Here is a 19,241-nt window from a genome sequence, read left to right on the forward strand (position 1 = left end):
CGCTCCCCGCGGCCGTCGGTTGCAGGTCCCCAGTCGCTATCTATAGCCGTGTCTATAAATACCGTGCCCCGGGCCAGGCTCTGTAATTACAGCGGGCGGGCCGGGCCGAGGGGAAATAATTATGGAGACCCGACGGGGTGAGGGGAGGTAGCGACCCCCAGGCCCGGCTCTCCCCTCCCACTGTGCTGTAAATCCCGCCCCAGACTCTGCTGAAAGGGGGCTCTGGGCCCCCAAGGGGGAGTAACGAGAAGGGGTGTTGTGACTGGACGTCTGGGCCCCCCCCAAAGAAAGAGACTGGGGAAGAGATATTGGGGTTCCCGAAAAGAGAATCCTAAGGACAGGCCACTGAGTCTCTGCGAAAAGCAGAGGAGAGCAGTCCGAGGGTCAGCGAGGGAGGGTTCCCACTCGCACCCCCACACCAGGTGGAGATCGGGGGTGGGGTTTCCCTCGGTGGCTGTGGGCGGGCGGCTGGAGGCAGGGGCTGGGCCGGGGGCGGGAGCGGGGTGGGGGCTCTGGGCTGCCGGGGTGGCCGGGGACACACAGGAGCGGCGGCCACCGAGGAGGGAGCAGCGCCGGAGCCCCGACGGCGCCTCGCTGCATGGAGCTGGGTCACTGAGAGCTGTCGCCACCCGGCAGCCTCCGACTTCCCCGGGACCCCGGCGTGCGAGCCTGCTCGCTGTCTCCTGCCAGCGTCGGGGTGTCCGGCGCCTCCGGCGGTCCCTGGGACCTGGCGTTCCGGGCGCCAGCTATGGGGCGGTGCAGCCGCTGCCATCGCCTCCTCCTGCTGGTACCGCTGTTGCTGGGCCTGAGCGCGGCCCCCGCCTGGGCAGGTAAGGGAAGTCCCAGCGCCTGGGTCATCGGAATCTCCGCACACCTCGGGACAGGGGACAGCTGATGCCTGGGGAGCAGGGGGGAGCTTCTGGGTCCAAGAATGGGATTTGGGGGGGTCAGGGGTCCAGACTGGAGGGCAGGACACCTAGGATCCTTGGAGCCGGGGTGGGGATCTCTTTCCCTCCTTGAAGTGACTGGTGGAGGGCGGGTAAGGTTGAATGGCGGAGCATCACCTGAGGGCGGTGAGTGGGGCTGGATGGTGGGGTCCTCCAGCAGGGCCACTGTGGTCCAGCTGGTGCTGGAGTCAGGGCTAGATGCCAGTGTTGATGAGTGAGAGGCGCATGTCTGTCTTCTGTCTCTCTGTCTGTATCTCTGGGGTGAGGGGGGGAGCATCCTTGGTCAGAGCAGAGCCTCGAAAGTAGAGAAAGAAGGGATACCTGGACTATTTGTCCCATCAGCTTCCCCGACAGGATCCCCTTCCCCCTCCCCGTGCCCTCGATGCTGCCACGCGGCTGGCTCTGGGGAGCATTGGGGCTGGCTGCCAACAGGACGGCCGCTGGACAGGCCAGGATCAGGTGTCTGAGGCAGGAGCCAACTCTTTGCATTCCTGCCCCGCCCCTCCCCCTCTGGCCAGCCGGGCTCCCCTGGGACCCTGGCATCCACAATCCCAATCTTTTCCTTCTTTTTCCCAGGATCCAGAAGTCCTGGTTCCTAGGAGAGGGGGTTTGATGTTGGAGGGGAGGAGGCTGGGAGTACCTGGGTACTAGGCAGGCTGGAGCAAGCCCCCTCCCCCCGTGGAAACACTGGAGGCTGATTTGCATATAACTTGACTATTCATTTCTTCTCTGCTTTGGAGACAAGATGGTCAGAAAAGCAGCATAAAGGATTAGATTAGATTACAGAAGGAAGAACTTTCAAGATAGGAGGAGCATGCGGCTCAGGGACAGAAAATTGAAGTGTGGGATGTCTGTAGACTCTAGGAGTCTTTTTTAGGGAGAAAAGGGGACCTTTAACATGGAGGCAGGGGGATGGCTGAGATGACTGTCTCTTATTTGGGGGTTGAGTGGGTAGAGGTGGGACTCTAGCGGGAAATAGGTTAGTGTGGAATTCATCAGAGTAAAGAAAGGGGTGTTTGGGGGGCCAGAGGTAGAGTGGTGGGGGTGATGGGGCCACCAGTGGGGAGACTGGGGCAGATTGAGGCCAGAGACAGTGGGGCACGTATGTAGCTTGAAGTGGGAAGATGGGTGGGCAGACCTGTGGGTAGGTTGTCTATAGGATGGAACTGTACTCTTCTGGGGTTTGGTGGAGGGTGGGGCCCTCTGAGGTCTCCTTGGCCTGGGGTCTCTGTGAGTCTCTGTGTCTCTGTCTCACTTACCCTTCGTCTCTCAAAGCGGCCCTTGTGTGTTGGTGTTTGCGGAGCTGCCACACGTGGGGGCCAGGCTAGGGCAGGGGGGTGGGAGGGGGCAAGGCCGTGGTTTCCCGGCTCCTGGACTCAAAGGGCCTTTTCTCTGCCTGCCCACCCCACCTCACCCGCCCCACCCAGCTCTGCTCTCCTGATCACTCTGGCCCCTGCCCTGCCCCACACTTCTATGAGGGTTTTGCTGGAACTTTCTTTGGGATTTTTCCAATGGAGCTGATGGAGTGAGAAGTATGTGTATTGGGGAGCAAGTGAGGAAGAGGCGACCCCTGTCTTCTCAGGAGTTTGAACCCTCAGAAGCCGAGTTCTAGGGGGATAGGGCTGGTGGCCCGGGCCTTGAATCTTTGGACCGTGGCGGGGCGGGGGGGGGGGGGGGCGGGCGGGGCGGGGCGGGCACGGTCGAAGTTCCAGGTGTGGGGAGCTTGCCCGGGTTTTGGGCAGAGGACCCTGATGGGATCCACAGATGTGTGGCTCCAGGCCCTGGACCTGCTCCGGCTCTGCGTGGCAGCTTCAGGCTCCCCACCCGCCCCTGCACCCCAGCCCATCTCCCAAGCCAGGGGCACCAGCTCCTGGGTTGGCCCTTTCTTGTATCTCCTTCCTCTGCATGGTCAGAGGTGTCCCCACTTCCCCAAACACGGGAACCCCAGCAGCTTGCAGTCCCCTCCCCACAGAGCTGCCTCTCTGTTCCCTCCCTCGTGGCCCCCCTGCACCTCCCGTGCCCAGGATGATCGTTTGCCCAGATGTTGTTTATGCTGGAGACATGGGACTGAGGCCAGAGACCCAGAGACCAAGAGACACGGAAAGGGAGGAAGAGAGGGAGAAAGGAAAAGTTGGGTAGAGTGTGAGGGAAACGGAGGAAGACAGAAGAGCCGGGGAGAGAGAAAGACCCACAGATACAGAGACAGAGAGAGTAAGCGTGACAGAGCTAGAGTAAAGGGAAGGCAGAGTTGGGACGGAGAGGTTAAGAGAGAATAGAGAGAGATTCATAGGCTGAAAGACGGAGATAGGGAGGGAGTGACAGAGACAGAGGCTGGGAGGCGGGGACAGTGGTGGGCAGGGAGCAGAATACCGGCTCAGCGCTGCCCTTTTCCAGGTGACTTTCGTTTTCCATCCATTCAGGCCCTGTTCAGGAGCGAGTAAGGGAGAGGTGACTTTTATCTTCCAAGGAGTTTGAGCCCCAGGAAGCTGAGCTCTAGACCCCAAATGTCCCCTGTGTGGGCCCTCCTGAGAGTGTGTCCCTTCCCCTGACCCTCGTGGACTCTCCCAGGTGCAGCCCCTGTGGACGTGCTGTGGGCCCTGAGGTTCCCCTCCCTCCCTGACGGTGTCCGGAGGGCGAGAGGCATTTGTCCAGCTGATGTGGCTTACCGAGTGTCCCGACCCGCCCAGCTCAGTGCACCCACCCGCCAGCTCTTCCCAGGTATGGGTGACACGCTGGAGGAGGGAAAGTTGGCCGAGGTCACAGGGCAGGGTCTGGGATCAGACACGAGAAGGGAAGGGGTTAATGTCTCACTTTGCCTCTCACTCCACCTGTGTATGTCTCTCCGGTACCAGGAGGCTTTCCCAAAGACTTCTCTCTACTGACTGCTGTCCGGACCCGCCCTGGCCTCCAGGCTCCCCTCCTGACTGTCTATAGTGCCCAGGGTGTCCGACAACTGGGCCTGGAGCTCGGCCAACCTGTCCGCTTCCTGTACGAGGACCAGACTGGACGGCCTCAACCTCCTGCTCAGCCCGTCTTCCGAGGCCTCAGCCTAGCAGATGGCAAGTAAGTCAGTTTGCTCCTCTGGCCTGTCTGGCCTACCCTTTCAGGAGCTCCCCTCTGGCCCCTGCCCGCAGAGCCCCCATGCCCTAATCTAGGAAACCCTGCCGACCCTGTGGGCCACCACTCACTTACCCACTGCCCAAACTTCTGCCTAGTCACTTCTAGCCCAGAGTTTGGGCTTTAGAGTTTAAATCCTTGCAAGTAGGACTAGCTTGTACCTTGGGCAAGTTCCTTGACTTTTTTGAGCCTTGGTTTCTATGTCTGAAAAATAGGGACAATAGAACTGTGAGAATCAAATGAGAAAGTGATGGGATGGTGCCTGGTGTATTGTAAGCCCTCGGTACATGGTAGTTAACTGTGATTACTACTATTGTTATCATTGACTTGTCAACCCTTCCATCAAGGGCTGCTCAGCCCTCTTGACTTCCCCCCTTCAGTCAGTTGCTTGAACCTCCCGCCTCCCTGTCCCTATGACCAGATGGCACCGTGTGGCTGTGGCTGTGAAGGGCCAGTCGGTCACCCTCATAATTGATTGCAAGAAGCGAGTCACCCGGCCCCTCCCCCGAAGTGCTCATCCAGTATTGGACACCCGAGGCGTGATCATCTTTGGTGCTCAGATCCTGGATGAAGAAGTCTTTGAGGTAACCAGAGCAGCCAGAGAGAGGAGTGACTTCTGGTCCTATGCCTTGTATCCACTCCCCTTCTGACCTCAGTACTCTGTCTTCCTATGTCCTACCCTTCACTTTTCCTTTCATAAATTTATATTTCCATTTCCTGTCTTCAGGGCTAATTTTTTTTTTTCTGTAGGAGAATTAGGTGCCCACTTATGTGGCAGGATTGTCCACAGTCACTTATTCTGTCACTCAGTTTTCATTAGTCCACCCATCCATCCATCCCTTCAACTGATCCATCGGCAGATCTATTCACATCTATTCACCCACGCATCCATTCACACACTCACCCACCCACTCAAGCATTCAGTCTTGTATTCTCCCACCTGCCCATTCTTCCCCTGCTCAGTCACTCCCTCCTGTAAACCACCCATCTATTCAGCTATCCTTCTGTCCATCCATCCTCTTTAACCCATCCATCCACCTATTCACTCATCCATCCACTCACCCACCCCGTCTACCCATGCATAGGATACATGCATGCAGCTAGCAACTCATTTACCCACCGCACTCTCCACCCTACCATTTCTTCACTTCCATCCATCTACCGACACACTGTTGGTATCTACCCTGCACCTCCCATTTATTGACCCACCAGTCCACCCACACAGACATTCACCATCCATCAACGCTCCCATTCAGTCAAGTGCTCGAGCCCTCATTCACCCACCCACCCACCCACCCATCTGTCCATCCAGCCATCCATCTGTCCATTCACCCACCCAGCCAGTCAACATTTTCTGAACACCTGCTGGCCCAACACTAAGGGAGAACACAGAAGAATAATATCAGATCTCTATCATCCCAAGGAACTACCAGTTCCACTGTGGAGATGAGACAGTATCCCCAAACTAGAATACAATGCAGGGTGTGCTTATCACCACATGTGGGCACAAATAAATGCCACTGGAAATCAGAACTGTCTTCCCCCCATTTCCAGAGATCCTGAGACTTCTCATCGTCGCTGTCATTGGAAGGTCAAAGCAACTAAGGTTGGGCCACTGTCTCCAGAAGCCCTTGTGAACAGGCTCATGCATGGCCACATGGGCAGGGTGTAGGCCAAGAGTTGAACTTACACTTGGAAGGCTTGAATTCTAGTCCTGATTCTACCACTTCGAGTGACCTTGGGCCGGTCATTGTCTCTTTGAAATTTTATGAATGGAATGTGCTTGGAAAATAGGCATAAAGATCCTTGTCCTACTGACTTCAATCCTTGTCCAACTGTCCAGTTGTTGTGAAGGTTCAATGGGATTATGAATGAGAAGGTCCTTTGAAAACTGAAAAGCACTGTGCATATGGGAGGGCTGGTAATGACCTTCTCCATTATATAGTCTTATCTCGGATTGGCCTCCGACCCCGTGTCCCAGACTCTACCCTGTGTCTCTTGGAAGCCCACTCTGCCTCCCTCCATTGGTGTCCCTTCCTCTTGTCTTTGTAGGGTGATGTTCAGGAGCTTGCCATCGTTCCGGGGGTGCAAGCTGCCTATGAATCCTGTGAACAGAAGGAGCTGGAGTGTGAGGGGGGTTGGAGGGAGAGACCTCAGAGACAACAGTCTCACAGAGCCCAGAGATCTCCGAAGCAGCAACCACCAAGACTTCATAGGTCACAAAACCAGGAACCCCAGCGACAGGTGAGGGAGCTGGTGAACCCCAAACTGCAGCACATCCCAGGGAGGGAAGACACCCTCACATCTCCCCAGGGGAATTGCCCCAATGTCCCAGAGCTCCCCATCCTATTTTGGGCTCCTGTTCTCCCCTCCCTTGTGCCCCTCCCCAGCTGTACCCTCTATTCTCATCATACCCCCCCACCCCCAGTCCTCATTCATCAACCTTTTTATTTTCATTTAAAAATAAAAAGTCGTCATGAAGAATTCGTGGCTGGGAGCCGTGTCCCCTCCTTGTGTCTCCTCCTCTGCTAGTCTTCCTGGGACTGTGCCCTTGGGCTTTCCATCCCCCTTCCTTGAATTAAGAGATTGCGAGACCATGGAGGGTGGGGGTGAGAGCTGGGGACGGAGGATGGGAGAGCAGAGGAGGGGAGAGACAGAAACAGGGAGAAAGTTGAAATGGTAAGACCAGGAGGGGAAGAGGGGAAGGAGTAGGAGGTAGAGTAGGTCTGTGCAAGTGTGGATACGGGGGGCCCTCTCTCTGGCCCCCTGCACGAGCAGGTGCTGGATAAGGGACTGGGGGGGTGGAAGGGAAGGGAGGGTACGAATTGGGTGGAGTCTTGACAGTGACAGGGGTCAGTGGCCTGAAGATTGGAGGGTCAATCTCTTAATCACGTCTGCTTCTGTCCCACGTGTGGGACCCACCCCCCTTTCCCACCACCCCTTCTCTCTCCTGACTCCCACCCCTCCTTTCATCCCCAACTCCCACGCCACCTCCTCACCTGCCTGCCCCCCCTTCCCACCTATTCCCACCGCCCCTTCCCTAACCCCAGTCCATTGAGTCTCTCTACTATGACTACGAGCCCCCCTATTACGACGTGATGACTACGGTGACCACCCCTGATTATCAGGTAAACTTGAGGGACTTCTCCCGTTCCCCTCCACCACCCCTTGCAAACATCTATGACACCTTCCTCCCCTCCCCACATGCGGGGAGAGCCACCTTGTATTTAGACTGTGGGCGTTTCCTCACTGCCCCCTCCCGTGTCTCTCTGCTGCAGTGGCCTCCAAGCCCCAACCACAGGGCTCCCCCTCCCCCCAGGGGGCGTCGGACCCCTCCCCGAAAGCCTACCCCACCTACCAAGAGATCAGCGGCTGGGCAGGCGTTCCCCTCTCGAAGTGGAGGTTCTGGCCCAGCTCGGGGCCAGCCTCCCCTCTCCCGGCGCCCAGCTCGGATGGCAGCTCCCCTCACTGCCCGGGCCCCCCCCAGGACCAGAGGCAGCGGTTACCAGCAGGTAGAGCCGGGGCATCCAGATCTCTGCCCCCAAACCTCTGTGACTTCGGAGATTCACTCTCCCCAAAGCGTCCCCCCCTCCTAAGGGGCTGCAAGATCTGAGATTGCCCCCACCCCCCAGCACAGACAGACACTGCCCCCTGGGGGATGCACTGCTGCTTGGCCTCCCTTTCCGCTAACCTCTCTCCTTTCCTCCCGCCCTGTGCTCCTCTCCCCACACCTTCCCCCTGGGGTTAGGACCCCACCCCAGGTGAAGAGGAAGGAAACCTGGAGTCACGCCCCTTGCCACCCACTGAGGAGGTAACTCCATCCCCCACCCTCGCCCTAGCTGGGTCGGTGGGCGTCTGTTACCCACTCTCCTTGCCCCATGTCATCTTGATGAACCAGCCCCTCCTCTGGCCGGAGGGCTCTTTGTCATCTCCATTCGTGTCCTTCTGTCTCCCGGTCACTCCGGACCTATCGGTCTGCTTTCCTCTTTCAGAACCTTCATTTTTCTCCAGTGTCCATGTCTCCTGCCATTATTCTTTGATTCTGGAGTAACTTCCTCTCCCTGTTGGTGTCAAATGGTTTTACTTTCTGTCATATTTCTGTTCCCAGGAGCCATTTTCTGTCCAATGCTGTCACTTTTCCTCTTCTGCCCCTCTTTCCATCCATTTCTTTGGTCATTCCTTGGATTCTTTCATCGATTATTATGTCCATGGACTGTCCACTCTGTGTCCAGCCCTCTGGCCACCCTTCTTGTTACCCATCATTTCTTCCAACCGGGCCCATTTTCTGGACCTCCCTCCACATTGGGGGGCTCTGATGGCCATCCCCCTTCTCTACAACGGCTCTCCTTGCTCTTGGGAGGAAAACTCCAGTCCCTGTTACCCTTCAGAAACCTTTGGGCTGGAAGTTGTCACACCCTGGGGTCCAGGGAGAACCTCCTCTCAGCCCTAATGCCCCCGTCTACCCCTCTCCCTCCCCATCCCCGGGAAGGAGCAGACAGATCTCCAGGTCCCCTCCACAGCTGACAGGTTCCTGACAGAGGAATATGGGGAGGGTGGCACAGACCCCACAGCAGGGCCCTACGATTACACCTATGGCTATGGGGACGATTTTCGTGAGGAGACGGAGCTTGGCCCGGCACTCTCTGCGGAGACAGCCCACTTGGGAGCCGTAAGTGAAAGGAGCTCCTCTTCCATCCTTGACTTCCAGTGGGAGCTACAAGAATCGCTTCCTGTTGTTTTTGATTGTTATCTCTTGTCTGTGAGCTACTTCCCATTAGTGGTTTTCCATTTTCTGTTCACATAAGATGTATCTGTTGCTTGAAAACGTTACTTCCTGCCTTCCCTTGCCAAAAGTCTTAATCTATGGATCCTTCTGTTCAGGGCAATTGGTTGTTGCTGTTGGGTTTCTTTTTTTTTTTTTCAATCCTGTGGCCACTTTCTGTCTTTCTTGGTCACTTCCTGTCTCCATCAAGCTGGATTTTATAAAACTTTTGGTCAGTAAGCCCCTACCTTGTGTCCATTTTCCGTCTGTCTCGATCATTTCTTCTTGGTCGAAACAATTTCTTGTCCATGTTGCTGCCAAATGATCTAACTTCCTCTATCACATTTTCTAACCTACAGGCCACTTCCTGTCTGTCCCCTCCTGTCTTCTCTCCTTCTCTACAATGGCTCCCCTCCTGTCTTCTCCAGTCATGGCATCCGTTCTGGTGACTGTGTCAGATTGAACTGGAAGGGACTTATTCTTTGTGTTTTGGCTCTAGTTTTTCATGTTCTCTTATACTTTGATAATAAGCCGCTTCCTATGTGTCTCACGTCATCCAAATCATAAAGTTTCCATGTGGGCCTAGATATTTATCACAGCCACCTCCTGTGTGTACTAGCCTTGATGTTTGTGTTTGTTGGAAGAATTGCCTTTCATTGTCATAATCCATTTCCCGGAGTTACTTTCTGTCTGTTTTGTGAATTTCTTTTCTCTCTTGGTTGTGGTAGCCATGTTGTTATTGAAGGTCCACTTCCTGGATCCTCTTTCCTTGGCTGCTTCCTGTCTGTCCCACCACTTCCTGTTTATCTGGTTCATTTGCTAGCCGTCTTGGCCATGTTTAATTTTTCTTGGCCCTGGCATCATTCTTGCTTCCAAGTGTTTGTCCCTTTTTTCTGTCTCCCTTAATTGCGTCCCATGTTTTCAACCACTCCCTGTCAGTGGGGTATTTCCTGTCTACTCACTTCATCTTTTGCCTCTACCCCGCTGCCTCATCCCACCCTCCCTGCTCTAATAATTCCACCCTTGACCCTCTGCTGCCTTTCCCTTATGCTGCTTTCTGGAAACTTAGGGTTGATCTGGGATATGGGAGAGTTTGGAAATTGATCACTGTTGTTTGAGCAGGATGGAGGTAGAAGGGGGCATTTTGAAGATCTTTGTTGGGAGAGTTGGTGGGGGGGTGAATATCCTCCATTCTCCTTGTCCTCATCTTGGTTCTGGCCCCAGAGTTGGGAGCGGGCATCTGAGTGGACGTGTGGAAGAGAGGCGACGGGTGGGCTTGAAGTATAAATGAGGGTCAGAGGACGGGTGTAGCATCCTGGCTGGGAGAGGAACTGGGAAAACTTGAGGGGCTTGGCTCGGGGCTTGAGCAACTGAGCCCAGGAGCTGTATTTTTCCGAAGTCCAGTTATGTGGTCTAAGTTTGAGATATCGGTGGGGACTGCTCTCCAGATCTACTTACAGTATGAATGTCTAATCTCCAGGGAGTTTTAAACTTGTGAACCCCTTGAAACTCTAAGTAACATTCTGTGCATAAGGGCGTACACTTTTTCTTTTCTGGAGAAGGACTCCATAGATTACATCAGATCCTCATATGGATACATGATCTTCCCCTAAACCCAAGTAAAAATCTATCCACAATCTTAGAGATATTCTTATTTGGTGAGCTGGGGTAAAGGTGAGGAAGTCGATGGTTTCTTAAGGTTCTCAGGGAGTTTGGGGAATAAGGTGCAGTCCTCCAGAAGAGGGTTTGGGAAGGTTGGGGGTTTGGAATCCCAGGAAGTGTCTGGGGACCTTCCTGAGAGAGGTTCTCAGGGAGATGAGGAGACTGTGTTTGTTGAGGTGGAGCTGGGAATTGTGGGGAGGGGAGCCCTGAGGTCTACCTTGGTAGACCTGGGAGGTCTGTGAAGAGGGAGTCTTAGAGGAGGAGGGGGGGACTTGGGGATAGGGTCAGGAGGTCTCCAGAGGACCTGAGACTGCCACCGGGATGGGGGCAGTCCTGGTGTCTTGGATGCTTACGGGCCCCCCTGGGGGTTACATATGTGTCTCTCTCAGGCTGCCCGTGGTCCCCGGGGGCTGAAAGGAGAGAAGGGGGAGCCTGCGGTGCTGGAACCTGTAAGTCACCATGGTCACCGAGCTGAGGGCAGTGGGATGAAGGGAAGCAGGTGGGGGTGCTAGCCCTATAGCCTCTGACTTTTAACCTTTGACTCCACAGGGTATGCTAGTGGAGGGGCCCCCTGGTCCAGAAGGCCCTGCGGTGAGTTCTAGCTGTGACCCACTAGCCTCCATTCTTTTCACAGAGATGCTTCCTATGTGCTCACCTGTGCCTTCCCCCCATAGGCCCAGGCCTCCTTCTTAGAACTCAGAGCATCCTTCCAATCAAAGCCTCCCAGATCCTCAGATCTCTTCTGTAGAGACCACCCCTTAGCCACATACCCCTCTTCTACCTGAACGCCCACACCTTACCCCCTCTTCTTGTGTTCTTCAGGGATTTCCTGGTCCCCCTGGCATCCAAGGCAATCCAGGTCCAGTTGGAGACCCAGGCGAGAGGGTATGAGGACATCCTGTGGGGGTGGGGGGACGGCTGCAGAGGAGCCACTGGTACCCAGTAGGGGTACCATGCCCAGTAATTTCTCATTAGAAAAGAAGGTAGACTCTGGTTGGGGAGGGGAGTAGTGTGGTGTCTCACCGTCATTTTTCTCCATGGGGTGTGGGGAGAGCTTGGGAAAGACGTAGGGAAGTCTATATTTATTCTGTTGAGGAGGGTTTCAAAATGATGCCAGGACCCTAACAACCCCCTGTGGCCGTATCCTTCTCATTCTTCCCCCACTCTAGGGCCCCCCTGGCCGAGCAGGGCTCCCTGGATCAGATGGGGCCCCTGGCCCTCCCGGCACATCCCTCATGCTCCCAGTGAGTTGTCTTCTGGTCTTTGGAACGAGCTGAGGGGGGAGGGAGGGAGAATTGTGTTGTGTCACCAAGAACCAGAGGAGCAGGAATGCCAAGGAGGAGTCTCTAAAGACCATCCACCCAAAGAGATTGATCTTAGGGGTGGAGGGTTTAGGGCCTCATTAGATGACCTGGAGCCAAACATGGAGCATCTAGAATTGGGCAGAAAATCCTAAATTTCAGGGGGTCTAGAACCAAAGGAGGGTCTTTGGGGAGGAAGAGGCTCAAGAGTGGAGGAGGAGGACAGGAGTTGAGTTTCTGAAAACCTCTAAGTGACTACCTGGAACCCATGGGAGACACTGGAGTGGGGCATGGGGGGAAGTGGGGTCCTGGAACCTGGGGGATGGGGCAGACATGCTGGATGATGCCTCTGGCTGGGAGGGTCATGTGGATTTCCTGGAAGACCCTAGACCTTCTCTCCTTGGCCCGCAGTTCCGGTTTGGCAGTGGTGGGGGTGACAAGGGCCCCGTGGTGGCGGCACAGGAGGCCCAGGCCCAGGCAATTCTGCAGCAGGCACGGGTGAGGAAGGCTGGGGGATCTTGGTGGGGGGAGGGGTGTGGTGGGAAGGGGAAGACTCTAGGAAGAGTTGGAAGGGTAGGTTGGAGTGAATGTAGGGCAGGCGGAGATCTGGGTTGGTTTGGGGTTGAGAGGGAGGTTGGGGAAGATACAGGGCAGTAGAATGAAGATCAGGGGTACAAGGGTGACTTTGGGAAGTGACCTGGGGTCCGGAATTCTCCAGCTGCCTCTTGCTTAGCTCTTCCGTCTCCCCTGCTCCCCCAGCTGGCGCTCCGAGGACCCCCTGGTCCCATGGGATACACGGGCCGCCCTGGACCCTTGGTGAGTGAGTGGGGTGCTGGGATAGGGGATTCTTTATTTGTGTGGGGGGTATGGATAGTTCTGGAAAAGGACCAAGTTGCAAGTCTTTTGCTTCTTTGGGGGAGGGCTCTGAGGCCACCGATGGGTGTGTCCTTCAGCACAGCCACCCTCTCTTCTCTCTCACAGGGACAACCTGGGAGTCCTGGACTGAAAGGAGAATCTGGAGACCTAGGACCTCAGGTGACAGCCCCCACCCACCTGATCCCCAAACCAGTGCCCCCGCCGTCTATACCCACTAACCCTGCCCCTGCCTCTCCCTCCCAGGGCCCCAGAGGACCTCAGGGCCTCATGGGCCCCCCTGGCAAGGCTGGGCGAAGGGTGAGTGACCTGAGGGTAGGATGGGTGTGGGTGGGGGATGGGAGGCAGAGCACAGGGTGTGGAGGACTGTGCCCCCTCTTGCTCTGACACCTCCCCTTCACCCCCAGGGCCGAGCGGGTGCTGATGGAGCCCGAGGGATGCCTGGGGAACCTGGAGTGAAGGTAATAGGCTTGGGCCCCTCTCTGGCACCCACAACTCCCAGCCCCACCTGAGCTCGTTTGTTTTTAGGGATAACCCCTCCCCACTCAGGGCACAGTAGAGAGGGGTGGGGTGGGAACGGGACTGGGACCTCACCTACGCTGCCCCTCTTCTCCCCAGGGTGACCGAGGATTTGATGGCCTCCCAGGGCTACCTGGGGAGAAAGGACACAGGGTGAGTATAGGGGCATGGTGTGTTGTGATGAGGGGGTAGATCTTCTGTGGAGGGGAGGGGAGGTAGGAGGCTGAGGGTCCCAGCAGGAGCTCAGTGAAGGAAATTGGTTGGTTAACTGAAGACAGTCAGTGTCTGCCTGTGTTGGGGGCTCTGCACCCCCTCTTACCTGTTCAACCATTTTCCAGGGTGATACTGGTGCCCAGGGCCTTCCTGGGCCCCCCGGCGAGGATGGAGATCGGGTAAGTGTTGTGGACGGCGGGGGCAGGGGTGGGGGCTGGGTATGGGAGAGGTCTGGACGCTGAGCCTGCTTCACCACGTCCTCCTCCTCCAGGGAGATGATGGGGAGATTGGGCCTCGGGGGCTGCCTGGAGAGTCGGTGAGTGTCAAGGGGTTTGGGGATGGGGGTGGCTCTGGGGATGCCGGAGGAGGGACACGGGCATGAAAGGGACACGTTTTCTCTCACCCATGCGGGTCCTATCTTCCCCTCACCTGAATGCAGGGAACTCGAGGTCTCCTTGGCCCCAAAGGTCCACCTGGGGTTCCTGGGCCCCCGGTAAGTGACTGTCCCTGGCTTCTGATCCTGTCCTCTCCCTCTCTCCACCTTCCCTGACTGCCTCCCTCCTCCCTCCCCTCCAGCTCCTCCTCCCTGGCCCCCACCTAGCCCTGCTTCAGTCTTCACCCCCTGGTGCCCTTGCGGGACCATGTCTTGTAGTGCACCAAAGGCTCTCATCATAGCCAAAAAAAAAAAAAAAAAAACCTCAAGAAAACAAAACAAACCCCCACAAACCCACAGTCCCAGAGCCCCAGAGACCCACGCCCTGTGGATCCGGACCGGCTGTGTTTGCTTAGGTTTGGGATGAACTGCTGTGCGCCTGACCCGTCCCACCCTCTGGGATGGCCTGGCCTCAGAAACCACAGGTCCCTCCAGGGCCCAGGGCCGCCTTCCAGCCTGCTCATGCCCCTCTCGTGTTTCAGGGAGTCCGAGGCATGGATGGCCCCCATGGTCCCAAAGGAAGCTTGGTGAGTGCTGGGCATGGAGACCTCACCTGACCCTTAGCCCCTGGGGTCTCTGCCAAAGTCCTGTTCCCTTTGCCACCATTTCGACCCTCTGCCTGCCGTCTCGGCTGTCCCTGCCGGGACTCGGCTCTCTGCCCTGTTTGTTCTGTCACCATCTCCTTCTGACCCCTGCCCGGTTGCCTGTTCTAGGGACCCCAGGGAGAGCCAGGACCTCCTGGACAACAGGGCACTCCTGGGACCCAGGTGAGTGGTCCTGTCCATCCCCTCCCCAACTTCAGTGATTTCCCCTGGGCTTCCACAGTGGGCCAGATCCCGGGTGGGGACAGGAAATGAAGGGTCTCAAGCCTTCGCTGCTCACGCTCTGAATGGGGGCTGCTGCAGAGAGAGCGGCCCACCCCTAAGGGGCCCCCTGTGACTTCTCCCTCCTGTGTCTAGGGTCTCCCTGGGCCCCAGGGTGCCATCGGCCCTCATGGAGAGAAGGTAAGTGACTAAGTGATCAGGGGAAAGGTGGATGGGCCAAGGCGGGGTGTAGGGTGGGCCCCAAATATCTGGCTGGGCCTGAGCCTCCTCATCCCCCTGCAGGGTCCTCGAGGGAAACCAGGACTTCCTGGCATGCCTGGCTCAGATGGACCCCCGGTGAGTGGCCTCCACCTCTTAATACAAGTCCCCCTTGACCTTCCACCCCAGGAAATGACTTTCTAGCACCTTCAGTGAGTGTCCGTACTGTGTGTCCCTTGCACTGGGAGGTCACTGGTGGTGCTGCCAATGGTGGGTCAGCTTCATTAGGTCCCAGGGGGGCATTTGGGTGGAAGAAGTGTAGGGAGGGGTGCAGGAGGTGACAGGGGCCAGTGGTCACGCTCTCCTTCCCCTACCCCCAGGGTCACCCGGGCAAAGAAGGTCCCCCTGGAACCAAAGGAAACCAGGTGAGATCTTCCACGCCTCCTCTCATCCCCTGGAGGGGTCTCTACCCAGACCCTGGTCCTCCAAGTCCTTGGGATTTCCTCACCTCGTCACGCGGCTCTGACAGTCCTTTGTCCCATACCCCTCAACCCTCTCCAGACTCCGATGTTGTAACTTCCATTTCCCCCACCCCTAGGGGGCCCCCGTGGTGACACCCTGAGACCCCTTTATTGATGCCTCTCTGTTTTCTTCCAGGGTCCATCTGGACCTCAGGGTCCTCTGGGATACCCAGGACCTCGAGGCGTCAAGGTAACGAACCACCGGGCTGGGAGATAAAGGCTGGGGTCAGGGGAGCCAGCTGGGGCCCCAGGAGCTTGGTCCTGCCAGCCCAGCCTCCTCCCCTGATCTCTCAGTCTCTGTCCCCCACTCTAATTCCAGGGTGTGGATGGAATTCGGGGTCTGAAGGGTCACAAGGGTGAAAAGGTGAGCAATGCACCCCTAACTTCCCAGCCCCTCCACCTGCCCCACACCAGCCTTTCTGTCCATCTCTGCCTCACCCCCTCCCTCCATCATCTGTGGTGTCCTTTCACCCCAATCTTTCTCAGGGCGAGGATGGCTTTCCTGGGTTCAAAGGTGACATGGGTGTGAAAGGTGACAGGGTGAGTAGAAATCCCCACAGTGGCCCCCCAACTCTAAGTGCTGATGATCCTCCCCTTTGGAGACCCCAGTTACCAGCCTTCCCCCCACCCCCAATACCCCAGACTCCTCATCTCCAGGCTCCCTTTAGAGGATCTGATCACCTCTAGAGCCTGATCTGAGCAGGAACCCAACCCCGTGCTCCGTGACCCACCGGCTCTCCAATCACAGCACATTCCCTGCCCCTGTGGGGCTCCCTGTTCTGCAGTAGCTTCGGGGACCCCCACTGACCCCACTCAGCCTCACTGGGGCCTGCCTCTCCTCTCGGGGCTCAGCCCCTCCCCTAGTCCCTATCACTAACCTCTCCAACCCCCTCACCCAGGGCGAGATTGGAGTCCCTGGTTCCAGGGGAGAGGATGGTCCCGAGGGGCCGAAGGGACGCACTGGACCCACTGGAGACCCTGGCCCCCCTGGGCTCATGGGCGAGAAGGTGATGGGGAGGGTGTGAGGGGTCTGGTCTACATGCTGTAGGGCATGGAGGGGGTGAGGCCCGGGGCGCTGGGATCAGGGTTGGGGTGGGGTGCCGACAGCTGAATTCTGCAAGTCAATCAAAGATGACCATGCATTACGCTCCTCTGTGTACATGGCGCCTCCTAGACACCGATGTGTTGAAGCGGGGGGAATACATAAGAAGTTAAGGAAAAGTCTCTGTCGTGAAGACTTTACAACAGATTGATGGGGACAGGGCAGAGAGGCCGTCATAGGATACCTGAAGGTGCCGGGCAGAGTGCAAATGTGTCCAGACTCCAAGCAGTAGGCATTCCGAGAAGGAAGAGAGTCAGAGAGGAGGTGAGCTCTGACATCTTCAGAGCTAACTCTCACCAAGCCCTCACCGTGCGCCAGCACCGTGACATCTTGTCCTGTCAGTCCTGGGGGGTGGGCGCTACTACAGTCCTGAAGCATCACGAGGTTTAGAAACTTGTTCATCACACAGCCAGTGAGGGCCAGAGCCAGGGTTTGAGCCCCAAAAGTCAGGCTGCAGAGCCCCTGCTCCCCACTTCCGCTCCACAGCTGCCTTGGCAAGATAGGTCCTGAAGCCTCAGGGGGCAGGCGTGGATGGTTGCGGGGGGGGGCCCGGGGTAGTGCAGAGTGGAGCCAGGGAGTGAGGCTGGGGGGTTGCTGCCTGCAAGGGGGCCGGTCTTGGTGGAGCAGGACTGTGTGCTGGGAAGATGGAGCTGAGGTTGACAGGTAGGCAGGGGCCGGATCACAGCGCCTGCAGGACTGGAGCTGCAGATTTTACGACACAGGGGAGGGGAGATTCCAGCACTAGAGTTCGGGGAAAATCCACTCTCAGCAAGGAGAGGTTACAAAAGCCAGGCATCCTGGGAGGTGGGAAATGAGGGGCCAGGGGCTGGGGCTTTTCTGGGCGGGGTGAGGGCTGGGATCTCCAGGGATGGAGTGGCATCCGTGGTTCCTCTCGCTCCTGATCGCTCCCTGTCCATCCACAGGGCAAGCTGGGTGTTCCTGGTCTGCCTGGCTACCCCGGACGCCAGGGTCCCAAGGTGATTCGTTGCCCCGCATGTGCCCCTCCTCCTTTTCCCTTCCCTGACCCCTAATTACAGGAAGCACAGACTGACAGAGCAGCGGGGGACCCTAGAGAGAATTTAGCCCACCCCCATTCTACAGATGAGGGAACAGAGGCCAGAAGCACTAGTTATTGGCAGAGCCCGGGTCTCCCACCCTGCTGCCTCCACCACCTCTCCTGACCCCCCTTGGCCCTTCCTTGGTCCTCCCCTTTTGTGACGTGTCAATTTTTCCCCTTCTCCATCCTCACCAGGGGTCTCTGGGATTTCCTGGTTTTCCTGGAGCCAGTGGAGAGAAGGGAGCCCGTGTAAGCTGGGGAAGGGTGAGGGGGGCAGAGGGAGGGGCAGTTTTGGGAGCAGGGGCCTCACGCCCTGGGTGATGTGTTGTTTCTGCTTCGTTCCCACCAGGGCGTGTGGGGCAAATCAGGGCCTCGGGGAGAACGTGGCCCCACGGTGAGTGCAGGGGAGAGACGTGCGGCTCAAGATCCGAAGAGGTGCTTTGGGGCTTTTCTGACAACGCCCCTGTCCTCTCTCTAGGGTCCACGGGGTCAGAGGGGACCCCGAGGTGCCACCGGGAAGTCTGGAGCTAAGGTTGGTGGTCTTGGCAGGGCTCATCCCCGCCTCTGCCCTGTAGCCCAGCTGCTCTCAACTCCTCTGGCCTCAGGGTTGACTAGAAAGCATCTCCTCTCACTCTCTGACTGTTTCCCCCACAGGGAACATCGGGTGGTGATGGCCCCCACGGGCCCCCCGGAGAGAGGGTGAGTGTGGCCTGAGCCCCCTGTTCCCCGGCGCTCCCCAGGGAGTCGGAGTGGGGCCGGCTCCCTCTCACCGCAGGGAGAGGCCCCTTGCCCAGCACCCCTCCCCATTCTCCTGACTCAACCTAGCTTTGTCTCTAGGGTCTCCCTGGACCTCAGGGCCCCAACGGATTTCCTGGCCCCAAAGGACCTCCAGTAAGCTGACCTCTGACCTCTGACCCGCCTTGGTACTGTGAATCCTTCCCCATCCCCCTTCCCAGCCTAGAGCTCACCTGACATCTGGACCTCTTCCAGGGCCCCCCTGGGAAGGATGGGCTGCCGGGACACCCAGGCCAGAGAGGAGAAGTGGTAAGTGGCGCCCCGGCCTCCTCAGACCCTCACTCCTGAGCTGTCCTGTCCCGAAGGCCCTCTGGGAAGGCTCTCCTGGCTGAGTGGAGCGCACCTCGGCGCTGCTCAGACCACAGCCAAGGACTTGGTGGTGACCCTGCCCTCCCTCCGGGAGCCTGGGGTCCGTGCCACAATGTCCACGCCTGACTGTGTGTTCTGGCTGCCCTCTCCTCTCTTCCTCTCTCAGGGTTTCCAAGGGAAGACCGGCCCCCCTGGCCCCCCAGGAGTGGTGGGACCCCAGGTATGCCTGCTCCCTGGAGAGAAAGGGCCCCAGACCCTGGAGTTAGTCTATCTGCCTCTCTTCTCCCTTTTCCCGGTCACGGGCCCCTGCCCCTCCTTTGACTGAGCTGGGCCCCTGGGACTGGGATTTGGAGCAGGGGTCCCAAATTTCAGTCTGTTTCCTGGACCAGTTCTCATCTTCTCGCATCTTGGAGAAGAGGAAGGTCCCCTCAGGGACACCAGGTGGTATGGTTACTCCACATCGGGGAATGAAAACCAGAGCGGAGGCCTAGGAGAGCTCCGGGAATTTCCCAGGAGCTTTGGGGCAGACATGAAGGGGTTCTAAGGGAAAATTTAAGGTGGACAGAGTGAGGTGAAGGCTCTGAGATTGGAGTCTCTCTGTCTCTTTC

The 19,241-nt window shown here is 57.5% G+C and overlaps 1 protein-coding gene across 1 annotated transcript in view; it reads left to right on the forward strand.

Moving 5' to 3' along the window:
* The first annotated feature begins 591 nt into the window (after positions 1–591).
* The window catches only part of COL11A2 (collagen type XI alpha 2 chain), a 28,164-nt gene continuing 9,514 nt past the window's right edge, over positions 592–19,241 (forward strand). The window contains exons 1-38 of the mRNA XM_033863697.2: positions 592–830; positions 3,516–3,665; positions 3,800–4,010; positions 4,486–4,648; positions 6,117–6,308; positions 7,115–7,192; positions 7,813–7,875; positions 8,554–8,733; positions 10,878–10,937; positions 11,038–11,079; positions 11,311–11,373; positions 11,658–11,732; positions 12,201–12,287; positions 12,549–12,605; positions 12,771–12,824; positions 12,909–12,962; positions 13,070–13,123; positions 13,281–13,334; positions 13,520–13,573; positions 13,666–13,710; positions 13,834–13,887; positions 14,310–14,354; positions 14,541–14,594; positions 14,787–14,831; positions 14,934–14,987; positions 15,230–15,274; positions 15,507–15,560; positions 15,690–15,734; positions 15,857–15,910; positions 16,270–16,377; positions 17,396–17,449; positions 17,725–17,778; positions 17,879–17,923; positions 18,008–18,061; positions 18,184–18,228; positions 18,367–18,420; positions 18,520–18,573; positions 18,800–18,853. Of these exons, the coding sequence (XP_033719588.1) occupies positions 749–830; positions 3,516–3,665; positions 3,800–4,010; positions 4,486–4,648; positions 6,117–6,308; positions 7,115–7,192; positions 7,813–7,875; positions 8,554–8,733; positions 10,878–10,937; positions 11,038–11,079; positions 11,311–11,373; positions 11,658–11,732; positions 12,201–12,287; positions 12,549–12,605; positions 12,771–12,824; positions 12,909–12,962; positions 13,070–13,123; positions 13,281–13,334; positions 13,520–13,573; positions 13,666–13,710; positions 13,834–13,887; positions 14,310–14,354; positions 14,541–14,594; positions 14,787–14,831; positions 14,934–14,987; positions 15,230–15,274; positions 15,507–15,560; positions 15,690–15,734; positions 15,857–15,910; positions 16,270–16,377; positions 17,396–17,449; positions 17,725–17,778; positions 17,879–17,923; positions 18,008–18,061; positions 18,184–18,228; positions 18,367–18,420; positions 18,520–18,573; positions 18,800–18,853 (2,790 nt within the window). The 5' untranslated portion in view covers positions 592–748. The remainder of the gene's footprint in view (positions 831–3,515; positions 3,666–3,799; positions 4,011–4,485; positions 4,649–6,116; positions 6,309–7,114; positions 7,193–7,812; positions 7,876–8,553; positions 8,734–10,877; positions 10,938–11,037; positions 11,080–11,310; positions 11,374–11,657; positions 11,733–12,200; positions 12,288–12,548; positions 12,606–12,770; positions 12,825–12,908; positions 12,963–13,069; positions 13,124–13,280; positions 13,335–13,519; positions 13,574–13,665; positions 13,711–13,833; positions 13,888–14,309; positions 14,355–14,540; positions 14,595–14,786; positions 14,832–14,933; positions 14,988–15,229; positions 15,275–15,506; positions 15,561–15,689; positions 15,735–15,856; positions 15,911–16,269; positions 16,378–17,395; positions 17,450–17,724; positions 17,779–17,878; positions 17,924–18,007; positions 18,062–18,183; positions 18,229–18,366; positions 18,421–18,519; positions 18,574–18,799; positions 18,854–19,241) is intronic.

The sequence above is a fragment of the Tursiops truncatus genome, chromosome 10 (assembly GCF_011762595.2).
Source record: "Tursiops truncatus isolate mTurTru1 chromosome 10, mTurTru1.mat.Y, whole genome shotgun sequence".
In the NCBI taxonomy this organism is placed as follows: domain Eukaryota; kingdom Metazoa; phylum Chordata; class Mammalia; order Artiodactyla; family Delphinidae; genus Tursiops; species Tursiops truncatus.